Source organism: Oncorhynchus nerka, linkage group LG7 (genome assembly GCF_034236695.1).
Source record: "Oncorhynchus nerka isolate Pitt River linkage group LG7, Oner_Uvic_2.0, whole genome shotgun sequence".
NCBI lineage: Eukaryota > Metazoa > Chordata > Actinopteri > Salmoniformes > Salmonidae > Oncorhynchus > Oncorhynchus nerka.
This window is the reverse complement of record NC_088402.1, coordinates 36,402,394-36,421,399: the sequence shown is the minus strand read 5'-3', so window position 1 is coordinate 36,421,399 and position 19,006 is coordinate 36,402,394. Positions and strand designations below refer to the sequence as shown.

The window sequence follows — 19,006 nt, the reverse complement described above, 5'->3', positions numbered from 1 at the left end:
ACACATTTCCACACCAAATCGTCTAATGTCTAAGTCTCACTCGCTCACTTCTGGTTCCAGCCCAGGTTACATTTACAGTAGATTGCAGAAATACCACTAAGGTATGAGGCATCCATAATGTGTCATAGTTCATTTTTACAATTGTCAGCACTCTTAACACTGTACTTTGGTAATGTGTTCTCAAACCAAAATATAACATCTACACAGATACCTGCAAAAGTATAACCAATGCAAAACAGCATGAGAGGTTTAATCGTAGGTAATCAATTGCAGATAAAGACAGTAATACTAATTCCCTTGCACTCTATCACACCACCCTCATCATCACAACACTGAAATCATCATCGTAATTGTCAACGTGATAGAAATGCCTTAGTCATCCTTGCCAGAGAGGGCGTAATTATCCCGAGAGCTAATAAGTACTTGCCCTGGTGAATAGCCAGGGAGTCAGTCAAGGTAATGGTGATATATTCAGCAGACATGACAAGGACAATGTTTTTACATTTGTAATTTTAACCTTTATTTAACTAGGTTAAGTCAGTAAAGAAGAAATTCTTATTTACAATGAATGCCTACCGGGGAACAGTGGGTTAAGGCACCTGATTGGGCAGCCTTACACGACCTTCGCCAACTTTTCTTTTTCTTTACGTCATCTCTGAAACTCTTTGTCTTCAACTCTTTTATCATCATCATACTCATATTCGTTGCTGCAGCTGCCCTCACTGCTTTCTACACACTAGGCTGTAATTGTATGATATTATCATTGTATTGTTATTTTTACTACAGTACAACTTTATTATTTACCAGTATTACTACAGTAGTAGGCTGCATATGATTCTCAGAGCTGGTAGGACTGGCCTCTTGCTGTGTTTCAGATGCCTGTCTGGACGACCCCTGTGCCAACGGCGGCACCTGCGTCGAGATGGGCGGGAGCACCAAATGCCTCTGTTTGCCCAGCTATGGAGGTGACCTCTGTCAAATGGGTGAGCTCCTCATTCAGCTGTTACAGTACCTCTGTAATAGTAAGAGTGCTATTAAACAGGGTTCTACTGCACCAGGTGGCAGAATACTGGGCGACAGGTAGTCTAGCGGGTTAAGCTCAGGGATTTGCAGGTTCAAATAGTTGAAAAATATGCCAATGTGCCCTTGAGCAAGGCACTTAACTCTAATTGCTCCTGTAAGTCACTCTGGATAAGAGCGTCTGCTAAATGACTCAAATGTAATGTAATGCACCACCACATTCAGTAATAATAATTGTGGGTTTGTATGTGCTGGAGCAGATTGTCAGGCTCCGATGAGTGGATCCACATTCCAGTTATTTTCGTAATAAGGAAGTAATTGGATATATACGGCCAAAACATTAACAAAGTAACAGGTCCTTCGTTGTTTTGTTATTAGAAGTTAAGACATTTGTACTAGTCTATTAATAACTAGTAGTACTATTAACTCAATCAATCAAAATATAAATATTACACACTGTGGCTTTAAGAGCCCATTAATCACAAAGACCCACCTTGTTTTGAAGAGGACAATCCAGAAATGGCTGTTCCATCCCTGAGCCCAACTCAAGAAAGAACAAAACCTTGCTTTTGGAACAATTGTCCCCTTCAGTTCAGTCGGGCGAAGCCTTTTCTTTGAGACCTGCTTGCTATGCCACCGTGCTCCTGTCACACAGATTTAGGGATGTGAAAATAGAGATGGAAAGAAGGTGAGATGAGAAGTGTTCTTTAGATGGATGAACCTCATGGATCCATCTGCTCAGGGAATCGGGGAAACTGTCTCCCTGGGTTAGAATCATCTAGTTTCAGAGTAAGGCCAGGATTCAATCAAAGGCCATTTTCCTGACATTGGCGGCGATCACATTCACGTCAACACTGGGCCTGTTGGCTCAAGCTTAAACAATTTCCTTCAAAGGTCAAGTGTATTGAACTTGTCGATAATGCATCTTTGATTGAATCCCGGCCAAGGTCTTACGGTAGTTTCATTCGGATCCCCTCGTTGTTTTTCATCAATACCACCCCTTCGCTCTCTTTCTTGTTCAATGGTCAGAAAAGCTAAACGGATCTTACCTTTCCCTCTTAATCATTCAAATAAAAAAGAATGACATCTAGTAAATCTCTCCCTCCCTCCTGTTCTGTCTCTTAGATCTGGAGCAGTGTGGGGGGGGCTGGCAGAAGTTCCACGGGAACTGCTACAAGCACTTCAACCAGCGGCTGAGCTGGGAGGTGGCGGAGCAGCACTGTCGCATGGTGGGGGGCCACCTGGTGTCAATCATAACCCCTGAGGAGCAGGACTTCATTAACAGTACGGTGGGAGTGGTGACAGCGAGCCACCGAACTTCATGCCCCACCTTTTCTCTTTCATTGATAGGCAACTCCATTTGTTAGCATAGCGTACCATTTTACAGCATATTAATACATTGGAAATGCAGCAGCAAGCTCTCAAGGGTTTGTGTGTGCTATTTACTAGCGTAGGAAGGCCCATGACCCTGCTGTGCGGAAGTGCTACATGCAAATGCTAATCTGGTCCATTAAAGAGGTAGTTAAGCAAAATTACTAAATAAATTAGACGCACACTTACTTTTAACCAGAGTGACAGACTGTGTTTTAAGTCACTGTCACCAACTGCTGACATTAGCATTCATTGCTAAAAAAACAATGGGAGTGATGGGGGCATCTTTAGCATGTTCTAAATTACGTGGCCACATGACTTCCATCCGAGCAACTTCATGCCCAGTCAATTGGAAACACAAACCCTGGCAGAGGTGTTGATATTCGCAGTGGAAGCACAAAGACAAAGGCCTACTGTATCATTTCTTCGAGACGTGACAAGCCTACTGCTTGAAAAGCAAATAAAATGGCTTATTCCATCTGCAGATAACTATAAGGAGTATCAGTGGACTGGACTGAACGACAAGACCATCGAGGGGGATTTCCGCTGGTCCGATGGTAACCCATTGGTGAGTCCAGACAGATTGGTTTGACATAGAAAAAGAACTGAGGACGACAAGACATTAGCTCCCATGCTTATAAACAACTACAGCTCTGTGTCTCTTACCTTGTCTTCACAGCTCTATGAGAACTGGTACAGGGGCCAGCCTGACAGTTACTTCCTGTCTGGAGAGGACTGTGTGGTGATGGTGTGGCATGATGCCGGGCGCTGGAGTGATGTGCCCTGCAACTACCACCTGGCCTACACCTGCAAGAAAGGCACCTGTGAGTACATTTTACATTTAAGTCATTTAGCAGACGCTCTTATCCAGAGCGACTTACAAATTGGTGCGTTCACCTTATGACATCCAGTGGATCAGCCACTTTACAATAGTGCATCTAAATCTTTTAAGGGGGTGAGAAGGATTACTTTATCCTATCCTAGGTATTCCTTAAAGAGGACAGGATGTTACTACAAGCAAGCACCTATCTACCAGTGCCTTTACATACCTGTAACTACCTGTATACAGGCAATAGGTCACAGAGGTAGTTAACTTAGAGGTATGTAGCAGTAGATGTTTAATGCACACATTCAATACAGTCCCAAACTAGTGTAACGCTCAAAACGTAACTGAATGTGTACATTAAGACAAATAATCGTTCAACTTTTCATTCATATGTTTTTGATTTAGAGGACATTATCACCTACAGTCTTTGTAACTCCTCCCACAGCTTCATGTGGCCCTCCCCCCAAAGTCCGGAACGCATCTGCGTTTGGCAGAATCCGCCAGAGGTACGAGACAGACGCCATTGTGCGCTACTACTGTGCCCAGGGCTTCCAGCAGAGACAAACCCCTCTGGTCAAGTGCCTGCCAGGTGGCAAGTGGGAGGAGCCCCAGATCCTCTGCATTCCTGGTATGAACAGTTCTCTGATCAGCCCACCTATCTCTAATCCATGACCATGTTCCATTGCACTTCTGATCTTGCTAGATATGACTCAAGAACAGTTATTGGGATGGAGTTCATCTCTCATGACAGACTGTCAGCAAGTATCTGCCTCACTAAAGAAATACTGAAGAATTGTGATTTAGTACATCAGTCTCAGTGATTCTTTTAAAGAACTAAGGAGATGCTTAAGAGCAGAGACAGGTTTTTTTTAAACTGGAAAGTTAGTTGTTGTTCTGTAGTGGGGAGTTGCTGAAACTGCTTTAGCTCTGGAGGAAAACATCTATCTTTGGGTTCAAGGCTGGGATTCTATCAATCGCATTGTCGACAAGCACCTCACTTTTAAAGGTAGTTCACACTTGAGCCAAAATCCGCAGCGTTTACTGCAAATGTAATCTACACGACCGTCAGGGAATTGCCTGTAGAAGGCACAATGTCAGCTGTCGACAGTGCTGTGCTCTTGTTGAAATGTGCCTTTCAAGTCAAGGCAATGCCATAACAGCAGGCAAAGCCAACCCAGAAAACTAGTGTCTAAATCGGACAATGTTCTCACTCTGCACATTATGAGGGGAGGGGGGGGGGACAAGATAAATGTATGAAAGGGGTGTACATATGACACTGCCTTTTTATCCAACAGATTTGTCAGAAGTCTTTATTTTCAACTTGTTGGGGTTTTCTTTCAGGGGCAGGAAACACAGCACAGGTATCAGGAGTAACATCACCAACAACAGGAAACCAGGAGCTGACTGAAGAGGAATCATAAACAAAGAAAACGCCTCAATACTGTGACATCAATTGGAACTTTTAAATTCCATACCATGTACCATTACACTTCAAGAGTTTTCTTTCTTCATTGACCAGAGATCTGAAATGGCTGAACATGTGAAGGCAATATTGTGATCTTGAAAGGAGACAAGGAAAGAGTATTGGGACACAGGGTCAGTTTGGCATACATACATTCCTACTCCTCATCGAAGCACATCGATCTGAATCTGTAGTCGGGATAGCCTGGGCTTTAGGGTCTCTTGCAGCCCTACATAGGATGCCATGAATTGCAATGGTGTGCTAGAATGCGGAACACGGAACATTTTCCGTGAAAAGTCCTTGGGCTTTCCGAAAATCCTGTCACTGACGCATGTCTATTATCAGTAACTCCTTGTCCATCCATCCGGATTGTACACTATATATATAAAAGTATATGGACACTGCTTCAAATTAGTGCATTTGGCTTTTTCAGCCACACCCATTGCTGACAGGTGTATAAAGCACACCGCCATGCAATCTCCATAGACAAACATTGGCAGTATAATGGCCTTATTGAAGAGCTAAGTGACTTCCAACATGGCACCGTCATAGGATACCACCTTTCCAACAAGTCAGTTCGGCAAATTTCTGCCCTGCTAGAGCTGCCCCGGTCAACTGTTAGTGCTATTGTTGTGAAGTGGAAACGTCTAGGACCAAAAACAGATCAGCCACAAAGTGGTGGGCCACACAAGCTCACAGAACAGGACAGCCATGTGCTGAAGCTCCAACTGTGTTAGACAGTGGTAGGATACACGGTAGCTCGTCTTGAGACAATTTGGTTCAGACGGTTTCTTTAACGATATCCACACATTGTACAATCAAGAAGGACGGACAAGGAGTAATGGGTTATAAATATGCCTTAGGTAGCAGAATTTTTGGAAACCTGGATGCCAAAGGATTTTTCACCAAATATGTCCCGGGCTCCAAATTATAGCGATCTAGGATGCCATTGCATTCAATGTGCGACGTCAACTGTAGGCCCAGGACTCTTGTTGGTTTTAAACAGCCGTCATCACGCTAACGGTGTCAATCATTGTTTATGGACTATTATTGGCAAATCAGCTTTATAAATCCACCCATCATATTTTAAACAACAGCTGGTCTGTTTGCAATTCCATTCATATTCCATCAGCTGAGGACTACCTGGGGTCTGTTCAGGAGGGGGAATGTTACAGAACGTTCAGATAGAAATGTATTGTGTAGAATGGATATGATTGTCCAGCCTGGCCTCAGAGCCATATTAAATATACTTGATGTATTTCTGAGCACCTCCAAGACGTATGATACCTACTAATGGTCTAGTTACTTGAGACAGAAACTCAAGTAGGGAGGTTGGTCGGGGAGGATGGGTGGGCGTAATCCGCGACAATCTAGCAATCCAAGATTTTGCATGTGTGAGCCGCATCAGGGTCATCTGTAGCATTTTAGCTAACCCTTATTCTAAACTTTACCCAATTCACCTAATCTGCTATCTAAATTCACCTAACCTTTGTCGTTTTAGTTCTCCTAACTTTTGTCGTTTTAGTTCTCCTAACCTTTGTCGTTTTAGTTCTCCTAACTTTTGTCGTTTTAGTTCTCCTAACCTTTGTCGTTTTAGTTCTCCTAACCTTTGCCGTTAGTTCCCCTAACCGCCCATGTAAATTCTCCCTGTAATTCTCCTTTGCTGTTACAGCGCAACAAGGAACCTGGCCTCAGATTAAGACCTGCAATACTATACGTCCTCCGAGACGTATGATAAGTTACGTCACCCAATTCGTATGTTTTGTATGACCGGGTAACACCTATGACACTGTACGTCCTCTAATTCGAATGATATTGTACGACTGCTATTCCATTTAAAATCTAATGCAACGTGTCAAACTAAATTGAGTCTTAGACTGTCACAAATGTACGTACAGAATCATATGAATTGCCCTGAGACCACATTGGATTGCCTGTAGACTTGGGGACGAATGTAGTTCTATTAATAATATTTCTACCTGCAATGTTTTTGAACCTTTTTGTCTCACCGAGTACACTCCAGGACAGGTGAGTCATTATTGGGATGTTTGGTTGAGTGTCAGGGAAGACACACAACTGACTCTGTGGTCCATATCCAAACCTGTCCCACGTCACAACCTCTAGGTCCTTTGAGTCCCCTTCATAGAACTAAAAAGGACTGTATAGGTGTACACAATATTGTGGGAACTCTGCCAAGCCTACCAGAGGACTATGTGAGGCTATTACCACATTGCTGATACCAATCCAAATATTTTAGATCCACAAGGTGACTTGACAAAGTCTTTAGAAATGAAGCAATGGTTGGTTTGGAAATGGAGCATCAAAATCTCTGTCCTCCTAGGAACCCATATCAACTCTTCAACTCAGCATTATTTCCATCTCAACTTTCTCACAACCATAGATAGGCCTTCTTAGACTTTTATAATCAACCGACTTTATATGAAATATGGTGCTCACACCCTTGCCTATGATGCATTTTGACCTCCTTTTAAATCGTAAAGAATCAAAATGGCACGTTTGTGCAGTAGGATGTCAGAAAACAAAACGACTCCAAAGACAGCATGTTTACAAAGCCAATTCCATTATCAAACTAAAATGTACATTTCACACAGTGGTTTATTTATTCACTCTTAACTATTTTGGGGTGAAAAAAGGCTAGAGTGGGTAGCCTGCAATCGTTTTTACAAGGGTGACAATGCCTTTACTGTACGTATCAATGATATTGGTTAGATTTTGTATTGTTGAATTACTGTCCACTCTTCCCTGTGATAGATGCCCTACATTTGACTGATACAGTCCTATGAAAAGCTTTATGTTGTAATAAAGTTTTGTAGAATAAAGCAAGGACTTAATCAGTATTAACCACAAAGCCATTTTCAGACATGTTTTTTGTTTGTTCTTTATTTTCTGATTTTATAAGTATCTTTTCCAGTAACACTCTTCCTTTATAAACAAAATAAAATAACAGAACGTTTCTGTGACTGTTTGTGTGCCTGTTTAGTTGACGTGGTGCATCAACTGTTGAGACGTAGTCAGAGGTTCAGGTGCATAAACATCGTGGAATTTATTTAACAGTCCAGGTGATGATGAAGACTATGTCCAGAGGTTGTGTTTACACTGAACAAAAATATAAACGCAACATGTAAAGTTTTGCTCCCATGAAACAAGCTGAAATACAAGATCCCAGAAATGTCCCATACGCACAAAAAGCTTCTCTCTCATTCTGTCAATTTTGTCCACAAGATAATCCATCCACCTGACAGGTGTGGCATACCAAGAAGCTGATTAAACTGAATGATCATTACACAGGTGCACCTTGTGCATGGGACAATTAAAGACCACTCCAAAATGTGCAGTTTTGTCACACAACACAATGCCACAGATGTCTCATGTTGAGGGATTGTGCAATTGGCATGCTGAATTCAAGAATGTACACCAGAGCTGTTGCCAGAGAATTTAATGGTCTCACAACCGCAGACCACGTGTATGGCATCATGTGGGTGAGCGGTTTGCTGATGTCAATGTTGTGAACAGAGTGCCCCATGGTGGCGATGGGGTTATGGTATGGGCAGGCAAGCATAAGCTATGGACAATGAACACAATTGCATTTTATTGATGGCAATTTAAATGCACAGAGATACCGTGACGAGATCCTGAGACTATATTTGTGCCATTTATCCGCCGCTGTCACCTCATGTTTTAGCATTATAATGCACGGTCCCATGTCGCAAGGATCTGTAGACAATTCCTGGCAGCTGAAAATGTACCAGTTCTTCCATGGCCTGCATACTCACCAAACATGTCACCCATTGAGCAGGATTGAGATGCTCTGGATCGACGTGTACAACATCGTGTTCCAGTTCCCGCTAATATCCAGCAACTTTGCACAGCCACTGAAGAGGAGTGGGACAACATTCCACAGGCCACAATCAACAGCCTGATCAACTCTATGTGAAGGAGATGTGTCGTGCTGCATGAGGCAAGTGGTCACACTAGATACTGACTGGTTTTCTTATCCACACCCCTACATTTTTTGTAAAGGCATCTGTGACCAACAGATGCATATCCGTATTCCCAGTCATCCATAGATTAGTAAATCCATAGATTAGGGCCTAATGAATTAATTTCAATTGATTGATTTCCTTATATGAACTGTAACTCAGTAAAACTTAGAAATTGTTGAATGTACCCTGCTGTTTAATCAGCTTCTTGATATGCCACACCTGTCACGTGGATGGATTATCTTGGCAAAGTAGAAACGCTCACTAACAGGGATGTAATTTTTAAATTTTTTATTTCACCTTTATTTAACCAGGTAGGCTAGTTGAGAACAAGTTCTCATTTGCAACTGCGACCTGGCCAAGATAAAGCATAGCAGTGTGAACAGACAACACAGAGTTACACATGGAGTAAACAATTAACAAGTCAATAACACGGTAGAAAAAAGGGGCAGTCTATATACAATGTGTGAAAAGGCATGAGGAGGTAGGCGAATAATTACAATTTTGCAGATTAACACTGGAGTGATAAATGATCAGATGGTCATGTACAGGTAGAGATATTGGTGTGCAAAAGAGCAGAAAAGTAAATAAATAAAAACAGTATGGGAATGAGGTAGGTGAAAATGGGTGGGCTATTTACCAATAGACTATGTACAGCTGCAGCGATCGGTTAGCTGCTCAGATAGCTGATGTTTGAAGTTGGTGAGGGAGATAAAAGTCTCCAACTTCAGCGATTTTTGCAGTTCGTTCCAGTCACAGGCAGCAGAGTACTGGAACGAAAGGCGGCCAAATGATGTGTTGGCTTTAGGGATGATCAGTGAGATGCACCTGCTGGAGTGCGTGCTCCGGATGGGTGTTGCCATCGTGACCAGTGAACTGACATAAGGCGGAGCTTTACCTAGCATGGACTTGTAGATGACCTGGAGCCAGTGGGTCTGGCGACGAATATGTAGCGAGGGCCAGCCGACTAGAGCATACAAGTCGCAGTGGTGGGTGGTATAAGGTGCTTTAGTGACAAAACGGATGGCACTGTGATAGACTGCATCCAGTTTGCTGAGTAGAGTGTTGGAAGCCATTTTGTAGATGACATCGCCGAAGTCGAGGATCGGTAGGATAGTCAGTTTTACTAGGGTAAGCTTGGCGGCTTGAGTGAAGGAGGCTTTGTTGCAGAATAGAAAGCCGACTCTTGATTTGATTTTCGATTGGAGATGTTTGATATGAGTCTGGAAGGAGAGTTTGCAGTCTAGCCAGACACCTAGGTATTTATAGATGTCCACATATTCAAGGTCGGAACCATCCAGGGTGGTGATGCTAGTCGGGCATGCGGGTGCAGGCAGCGATCGGTTGAAAAGCATGCATTTGGTTTTACTAGCGTTTAAGAGCAGTTGGAGGCCACGGAAGGAGTGCTGTATGGCATTGAAGCTCGTTTGGAGGTTAGATAGCACAGTGTCCAATGACGGGCTGAAAGTATATAGAATGGTGTCGTCTGCGTAGAGGTGGATCAGGGAATCGCCCGCAGCAAGAGGAACATCATTGATATATACAGAGAAAAGAGTCGGCCCGAGAATTGAACCCTGTGGCATCCCCATAGAGACTGCCAGAGGACCGGACAGCATGCCCTCCGATTTGACACACTGAACTCTGTCTGCAAAGTAATTGGTGAACCAGGCAAGGCAGTCATCCGAAAAACCGAGGCTACTGAGTCTGCCGATAAGAATATGGTGATTGACAGAGTCGAAAGCCTTGGCAAGGTCGATGAAGACGGCTGCACAGTACTGTCTTTTATCGATGGCGGTTATGATATCGTTTAGTACCTTGAGCGTGGCTGAGGTGCACCCGTGACCGGCTCGGAAACCAGATTGCACAGCGGAGAAGGTACGGTGGGATTCGAGATGGTCAGTGACCTGTTTGTTGACTTGGCTTTCGAAGACCTTAGATAGGCAGGGCAGGATGGATATAGGTCTATAACAGTTTGGGTCCAGGGTGTCTCCCCCTTTGAAGAGGGGGATGACTGCGGCAGCTTTCCAATCCTTGGGGATCTCAGACGATATGAAAGAGAGGTTGAACAGGCTGGTAATAGGGGTTGCGACAATGGCGGCGGATAGTTTCAGAAATAGAGGGTCCAGATTGTCAAGCCCAGCTGATTTGTATGGGTCCAGGTTTTGCAGCTCTTTCAGGACATCTGCTATCTGGATTTGGGTAAAGGAGAACCTGGAGAGGCTTGGGCGAGGAGCTGCGGGGGGGGCGGAGCTGTTGGCCGAGGTTGGAGTAGCCAGGCGGAAGGCATGGCCAGCCGTTGAAAAATGCTTATTGAAGTTTTCGATAATCATGGATTTATCGGTGGAGACCGTGTTACCTAGCCTCAGTGCAGTGGGCAGCTGGGAGGAGGTGCTCTTGTTCTCCATGGACTTCACAGTGTCCCAGAACTTTTTGGAGTTGGAGCTACAGGATGCAAACTTCTGCCTGAAGAAGCTGGCCTTAGCTTTCCTGACTGACTGCGTGTATTGGTTCCTGACTTCCCTGAACAGTTGCATATCACGGGGACTATTCGATGCTATTGCAGTCCGCCACAGGATGTTTTTGTGCTGGTCGAGGGCAGTCAGGTCTGGAGTGAACCAAGGGCTGTATCTGTTCTTGGTTCTGCATTTGTTGAACGGAGCATGCTTATCTAAAATGGTGAGGAAGTTACTTTTAAAGAATGACCAGGCATCCTCAACTGACGGGATGAGGTCAATGTCCTTCCAGGATACCCGGGCCAGGTCGATTAGAAAGGCCTGCTCACAGAAGTGTTTTAGGGAGCGTTTGACAGTGATGAGGGGTGGTCGTTTGACTGCGGCTCCGTGGCGGATACAGGCAATGAGGCAGTGATCGCTGAGATCCTGGTTGAAGACAGCGGAGGTGTATTTGGAGGGCCAGTTGGTCAGGATGACGTCTATGAGGGTGCCCTTGTTTACAGAGTTAGGGTTGTACCTGGTGGGGTCCTTGATGATTTGTGTGAGATTGAGGGCATCTAGCTTAGATTGTAGGACTGCCGGGGTGTTAAGCATATCCCAGCTTAGGTCACCTAACAGAACAAACTCTGAAGCTAGATGGGGGGCGATCAATTCACAAATGGTGTCCAGGGCACAGCTGGGAGCTGAGGGGGGTCGGTAGCAGGCGGCAACAGTGAGAGACTTATTTCTGGAGAGAGTAATTTTCAAAATTAGTAGTTCGAACTGTTTGGGTATGGACCTGGAAAGTATGACATTACTTTGCAGGCTATCTCTGCAGTAGACTGCAACTCCTCCCCCTTTGGCAGTTCTATCTTGACGGAAGATGTTATAGTTGGGTATGGAAATCTCTGAATTTTTGGTGGCCTTCCTGAGCCAGGATTCAGACACGGCAAGGACATCAGGGTTAGCAGAGTGTGCTAAAGCAGTGAGTAAAACAAACTTAGGGAGGAGGCTTCTGATGTTGACATGCATGAAACCAAGGCTTTTTCGATCACAGAAGTCAACAAATGAGGGTGCCTGGGGACATGCAGGGCCTGGATTTACCTCCACATCACCCGCGGAACAGAGAAGGAGTAGTATGAGGGTGCGGCTAAAGGCTATCAAAACTGGTCGCCTAGAGCGTTGGGGGCAGAGAATAAGAGGAGCAGGTTTCTGGGCATGGTAGAATATATTCAGGGCGTAATGCGCAGACAGGGGTATGGTGGGGTGTGGGTACAGTGGAGGTAAGCCCAGGCACTGGGTGATGATGAGAGAGGTTGTATCTCTGGACGTGCTGGTTGTAATGGGTGAGGTCACCGCATGTGTGGGAGGTGGGACAAAGGAGGTAACAGGGGTATGAAGAGTGGAACTAGGGGCTCCATTGAAAACTAAAACAATGATAACTAACCTGAACAACAGTATACAAGGCATATTGACATTTAAGAGAGACATACAGCGAGGCATACAGTAATCACAGGTGTTGAATTGGGAAAGCTAGCTAAAACAGTAGGCGAGGCTAATCAGCTAGCACAACAAACAGCAGGTAAAATGGCGTTGACTAGGCAACGGGCCGACAGATAAAACAAACAAGCAGAATGGAGTACCGTGATTAATGGACAGTCCAGCGTGCATTTACATTACATTTAAGTCATTTAGCAGACGCTCTTATCCAGAGCGACTTACAAATTGGTGCATTCACCTTATGACATCCGTGCGTCAGCTATGTAGCCAAGAGATCAGGGGGCAGCGGTGGATGGGCAGGGAAGCTGGACTGGCGAGTGTTATCCAGGTTAAAAAAACTAACAATGACTAAATAGCTTGTAGCTAGTTAGCGTCTGGAGGTTCTTGAGTGTGTTCTAAAAAATTAAAAATAATAGCGATTCCGTATCACATTGGGTGAGGCAGGTTTCCGGAAGGTATAAACAAATTAAAAATCAAAAAGAGATAGAAAGTAAATGGGTCCAGAGAGTGTTTGGGACGCGGTGATTCAGACGGTTAGCAGGCCTGTGCTAACAAGCTAACAGTTCGTAGGCCCGGGCTAGACAAGGTAGCAGTTAGCGGACCGGAGCTAGACAAGCTAGCAGGCCGAATTAGCAAGCAGGGAGATAGCGAGGGCTAGAGAGTTAGCCTTTGGGGGACGTCGCGATGGGGTGAGTCTGTTTATTCCTCTTCATGCGGTGGCATCGACAGACCGGTCGTGGGCCCGGGTATTGTAGCCCAGGAGTATGCTACAGGTGCTCTGGCTGGGCTAGCTTCAGGCTAAGTGGGTGGAAACGCTAGCCAGGGGTAATCATCCGGGGTTGCAGTTTAGCTAGATAGCTAGTTGTGAAGATCCAGCTGAAAAATGTTCCGTTTGCGGTGGGAATCCGGGGATGAAAAATAAATAAATAGGTCCGTTGTGCTCTGGTTAGAGTCGCGTTGTTCGAACTGGCGAGAGCTTTCCGGGCAAAAGGTTAGCTGATGACCGGTTAGCTGAAGACCGCTAGCATAGCTGGTGGTTAGCTGGCTAGCTTCAGTTGAGGGGTTCCGGTTCCGAAGTAAATATAAATACTTAGGAAAAATAGCTACATTGGGTGAGGCGGGTTGCAGGAGAGTATTTGGAAGCTTAGGTTTAGCAAAATGTTTTTAAAGAGGTATGCGAAGAAAAATATGTTTAAAAAAACGAAAAAGAAGCGATATATACAGGGACGGGACGACAGGACGACTTACTGCTACGCCATCTTGGATACTAATTTGTGCACAAAATATGAGAGAAAGAAGCTTTTTGTGTATATGAAAAATGTTGTCTTATTTCAGCTCATTAAACATTGGACCAACACTTTACATGTTGCGTTTCTATTTTTGTTCAGTAATTCACCTTTCAGCAGGACAATAATAATCTGCTTTGACTGGCCGACCAAGATTTCAAAAAGGAGGTGGTTCTGAACTCTGTAAGTTAGCTGTCTCCTTGGCACATGTACATACAACAGTCCTCATATGCTGATTTCTCACATAGATGCACATCTTAAATCAGGTTACGTTACAGACCAGTTAACTAGGCCTTAGACCCCTAGATTTAGCGAGCATATCAATATCAGCAGGCTAGTTATTGGTTTTGTAACACCTCTATTTTAGTAATGTGATGATGTGCACTGGATGAACTTTGAACAATGGATGTGAATTTGTGATTGCATTTCCTTCACCAAATGCATACCCTTTCCCCCTATTTCCTAGAGAGAACGTCACCATAGACCATTGGGAGTCTACAAACAGCCAGGGGAAGCCCTCACACATACTGGCTGACATGTGGCCAGGGGAAAAGGTTATTCACCAGTTTATTATGTCAACCTTCCAGGCTCCTCCAACAAACACATTAATAGGATACAAAGTGCGAAGGGGAGCCCTCACCACATTCCTATTTTACAGACAATCAGGGGGAAAATCATTTATTCACCAGTTTGTTCTGGTAAAGTTCCAGGTTCTCCCAATTTGTCCTCCAAATCTCTTTCAGGCTTCCCCTTTAACACGAAGAAACAAACAAAGGCCATCTGAGAGGCTTCTGGCCTCCCTCTCCTGGACTGACCGTCATACTGTTTGCACACACCTGAGTCATTATCAAGGCTTCCTGGCAGAGCACATCCCCTAAACCTTTGCTTCTGCCCCCTGGGGATGGAGTGTGGAAGTGTATCATGGAGAAAGTTTGCTAACGGGAGAGGTACTTGACACGGCTATATAGCCTGCCGGGTTTTTTGTCCATTTCATGGACAAAAACAAAAACAGAGGGAAAAATAAAGGCAGAGGAGCTTGGTTCATGATCAACAACTCATGGTGTGATGTAGTAGGACTGTACAAACCCTTAAGACTTTTCTGCTTTATTGGGGGTGTCTTGCTAAATGCCTATCATTTCCACCTGTTGTCTATTCCATTTGCACAACAGCATGTGAAATTTTTCAATCAGTGTTGCTTCCTAAGTGGACAGTTTGATTTCACAGAAGTGTGATTGACTTGGAGTTACATTGGGTTGTTTAAGTGTTCCCTTTATTTTTTTTTGCAGTGTATTTGTTACTTTTTACTTGACTCAACTCGTCATTGTTGTTATTGATTAGTGTACTTCATTGTTAAGGGAGGTAGCACATAAGCATTTCACTGCACCTTTAATATCTGCTGTAAACTAATACTTTTGATTTGATTTAAACAGTTAGCACTAGGCTAGCTAGTGGATAACACAAATGCATGTGCCACAGAGTCCTCCACACTCCAAACTAGGAAATCCAATCCTTCAAACAGCGCCAACAAAAGCTACCAAAACCATAGCCAAAAACAGTTAACACAGAATGTTCTGGCCCATGAGCAAAACACCTCACCAGCCCTAGTAGTTAGCGACTACTAGCTGTCAACAACTGACTGAACACATGGCCGTCACCCCAAACTTCTCTGTTGAGAATGAGCTATCTTGCTAGCCAGAAAACTGAAACTCACAGTAGCACTGCTGCAACCGTGTCCTACCATGCTAGCTTGACACGCCTGCTACAAACTCTCAAATGCACAACCACAAAAGCCAACATCTATCCCAGACGGGCCCCCCATATCTTCTGAAACCAATAACTAGCCTCCTAATATTGACACGCTTGCTAAGTTGAGGTTTTCGGCCTAGTTAACTGGTCTTTAACCTGATTTAAGATGTGCATCTGTGAGAGAAATCAGCGTATGAGAACTGTGTTGTATGTACATGTGACCAAGAGACAGCAAATTTAGAGAATTAAGTCCCAGCGCCATTTTGACCTCTTGGTTTCGGCTTGTCCAAGCAGATTATTCATATGTTCATGGTGACAAAATAAATATGTACAAAAAAAAATACAAGGCATGCCCAACTGAATAGGTTTACTTAGAAACAATGGCCAGCTGAGAGGGTTCTGGCCATCATACTGATTGCCCACACCTGAATAAGGCTTCCTGGCAGGAGCACATCCCCTAAATTGGTTGCTGCTGCCCCCTGGGGATGGAATGTGGAAGTGTATATTGGTAGTGTGTTGCCGAACTGTGTGCTAACACTAAAATTACACAAGTGTGTGTGAGAGACTGTGCCTTGATACAATCGTTTTTACCAGATGCAGTGAATGCTATCAAACGCAGTGTAAAATACTGTTAATATCTTAGTTTAGTTTAAAAACACTACAAACATCCTGTCAGTGTTCACTTAAACCAATTTCTTACAATGAAGAACTAATAAATACTCAGGGAGAAAAAGGTGTAGATTAATGTGCAGAGCGCGGCAGGTGTTTATTTAGCCTTATAGCAGAAGGCAGGAATCGTGGTCACAGGCTGGCAATGGCCATACACAGGTAGGCAAACAGGCAGCTGAATCAAAACTAGGACTGAAGGCTGTAACTGGTTCTCTCAAATAACCTAGGAATAGGCTTTGTAGAGTCAAAACGAACAATACCTCCCAAAAGCACAAACAGAATGAACTGAACTAAATAAGGAGCTGATGAGACCAGGTGAGTAACTAACACAGGTGAAATCAATGAACAAAAATGAAAGACAGGGCTACGTTCAAGAACACAAAGAAACAGGCTACATTCAAGAACACAACGAAACAGAACACAAGGTTGACTAAGAAAATACATACGGAACCTGACAAGAACAAGTGTATACCACTCTAAAAAACATTTGATGTATTTGATAATGTTGCAGTTATAATCCACATTTACTTGAGGCTTCAAGTTGCAATAAATTAGGTTTATTGAACTTGGTCAGCATTAAATCACACCATTAAGCAGCAATATAAAAATGACTGGTGGCCGATCTCAGCTCTTCAGTATGTCTACCATGCTGAACACATAGTGAAGGCTTCAGGGAGCTATAATTAGAATCAACATTGTCAGGAAAGGTTCCCTGGGTGAGAATATCAAAGTGACAGTTGAGTCAAAACACACATTTGTTCAGTTAAAACATATGCTCGCAAATGGTTGTTTTTAACCTATTTCTAGTTTATGTTGCAGGTTTTGTGAAAGACATAGTTACAGCCAGGTACTTGGACACATCATAGAACTATGGTTCCCATGATCCTGAGGCCCAAAATGGAAGGTCCAACTCCAGGCACACGGTCGCATGCAGTATTTACATAAAGTGTCGTTTTCGTGTTTACTTGTTCAACAGTATTCAACAGGAAAAGGAGGAGGGAGTATGAACAATTTCTGGGAAAAGAAGCGAGTCATATAGCATTGATAACTTGAACTCCTCAAATGGAGAAGAGATGGTGAGCGAGTTTGTATCCCCTGTTATAGCTGCTAACAAGGCAACTGCGTGACAGAGAAACTAGGACTGCATAACTAAATAGCCCAATGTGGACAATGTTTACCCTCAGTGTCCAACAGAGGCAAAAGCTGCTTCAAAGGTCATAACTAGAGCATTAGTCAACATTTTGGGATTTTCAATTTTCAAACGGTGCAATATTGAAAGTGTAATCCAGCTGACAAAAAGTGTTCCCCCAACTTTAGTTTCCTTAAGAGTCTCATTAGCTCATTAACTGTGTTTTCATACGAATGATCCTGTAATGTGCAAGGAATGTTTCCAATGGACCATTTCCTTAATGACAAATGGAACTTACCCAAAACGTGGTTACCGTGTTCTCAGAATTTAATATATTCATGTTCTAGACACGTTTCATGGGAACATTGAAAACACATTAGTGTCCAGTTTTCTGTGGGTTAGGAGAATATTCTGTCAACGGTCCCGCAAACATACGTACACAGAACATGGTTGGCATGTTTTAGAACATAAGATATTAATGTTCTAGACACGTTTCATGGGAACACTGCAATGTCTGCCTCAGCATACGAGACTTTCTGTACTACTCTGATCCTGGCAACCTCGACCGGAAACTTGTGATCTCCAGCGCCATGGGTAGCCCTACAGTTAAAACACACAGCTTTTCCCACTGATACTACACATTTCTTTGTCTCATGCCCCCCTGCACACTTCTCACTTCTAGGAATCTCACCCCTACACACTGCTGCAACATGACTAAAAGCTTGGCACCTAAAATACTGTAATTGGTTCGGGAACGAAAGCCTCACAGGATAACTGACAAATAACTTGACTTTGTCGGGTAAAGACTCTGCATGAAAACTCAGCAGGACAGACAAACCTTTCTGGTTTCACCACGCTCTCCACCAGGTCTGATTCGCACCAAACAGCGGGCGTCGCAAACACTGTGAATCTTCAATTTCAGTTGGTCCTCCTCAACACTTAATGCTACTCCGGTTATCACTCGTTTCCCTTCTCCGGAGAGCAAAGCAGGTCACAGGTCTTGTGACCTCTGGATAGAAGACACAAAAAAATCATCACGAATACACTTACTTTCCCCGTTTCAACAGTCCACAACCTCTCCTCCACCCATCCTGACACGACATATGATCAGCCAGAAGGAAAGGGTCCATTTTCATAACTCCGACTGTACCAGAATCATCCTTGTCATCATCAGAAACGAGGCCCAAACTCGGCGGTCTTCACCACACCTGCCACCGCAGGTAATTCATCCTCACTTTCGCCAGGCTAGATTTCTGAGCTACCAGAGTACGCATTTTAAATTTTTGTACACGCCGCCAACCTTCTTCACCACACCGCTCCTTACCTTCTTCCTTGTTCTCCATTTCCACATCTTCACTCTCTTTCTGCTCCTTCATCCACTGTAACAGCAAACTGTTCAAATGGTTCTGGTATCTTGAAGTAAAAAAAATATATGTTTTTATCTGTTGTTGTTTAGTACTGTCTTTTTGCTAGCTAGAGCCATCTACTTTAAGTGCCACCTGTCTCCCAGTAGCCTACTTGGTGTGTGAACTGCTGACTGCTCATCATTTGCAGATAGTTGTTT

General features: G+C 43.8%; 1 protein-coding gene across 1 annotated transcript in view; it reads left to right on the top strand.

The window, feature by feature from the left end:
- The window catches only part of LOC115131533 (brevican core protein-like), a 37,133-nt gene extending 29,480 nt beyond the window's left edge, over nt 1-7,653 (top strand). The window contains exons 9-14 of the mRNA XM_029663325.2: nt 876-983; nt 2,146-2,304; nt 2,877-2,959; nt 3,071-3,215; nt 3,663-3,845; nt 4,559-7,653. Coding sequence (XP_029519185.2) covers nt 876-983; nt 2,146-2,304; nt 2,877-2,959; nt 3,071-3,215; nt 3,663-3,845; nt 4,559-4,638 — 758 coding nt within the window. The 3' untranslated portion in view covers nt 4,639-7,653. The remainder of the gene's footprint in view (nt 1-875; nt 984-2,145; nt 2,305-2,876; nt 2,960-3,070; nt 3,216-3,662; nt 3,846-4,558) is intronic.
- Nucleotides 7,654-19,006: the final 11,353 nt, after the last annotated feature.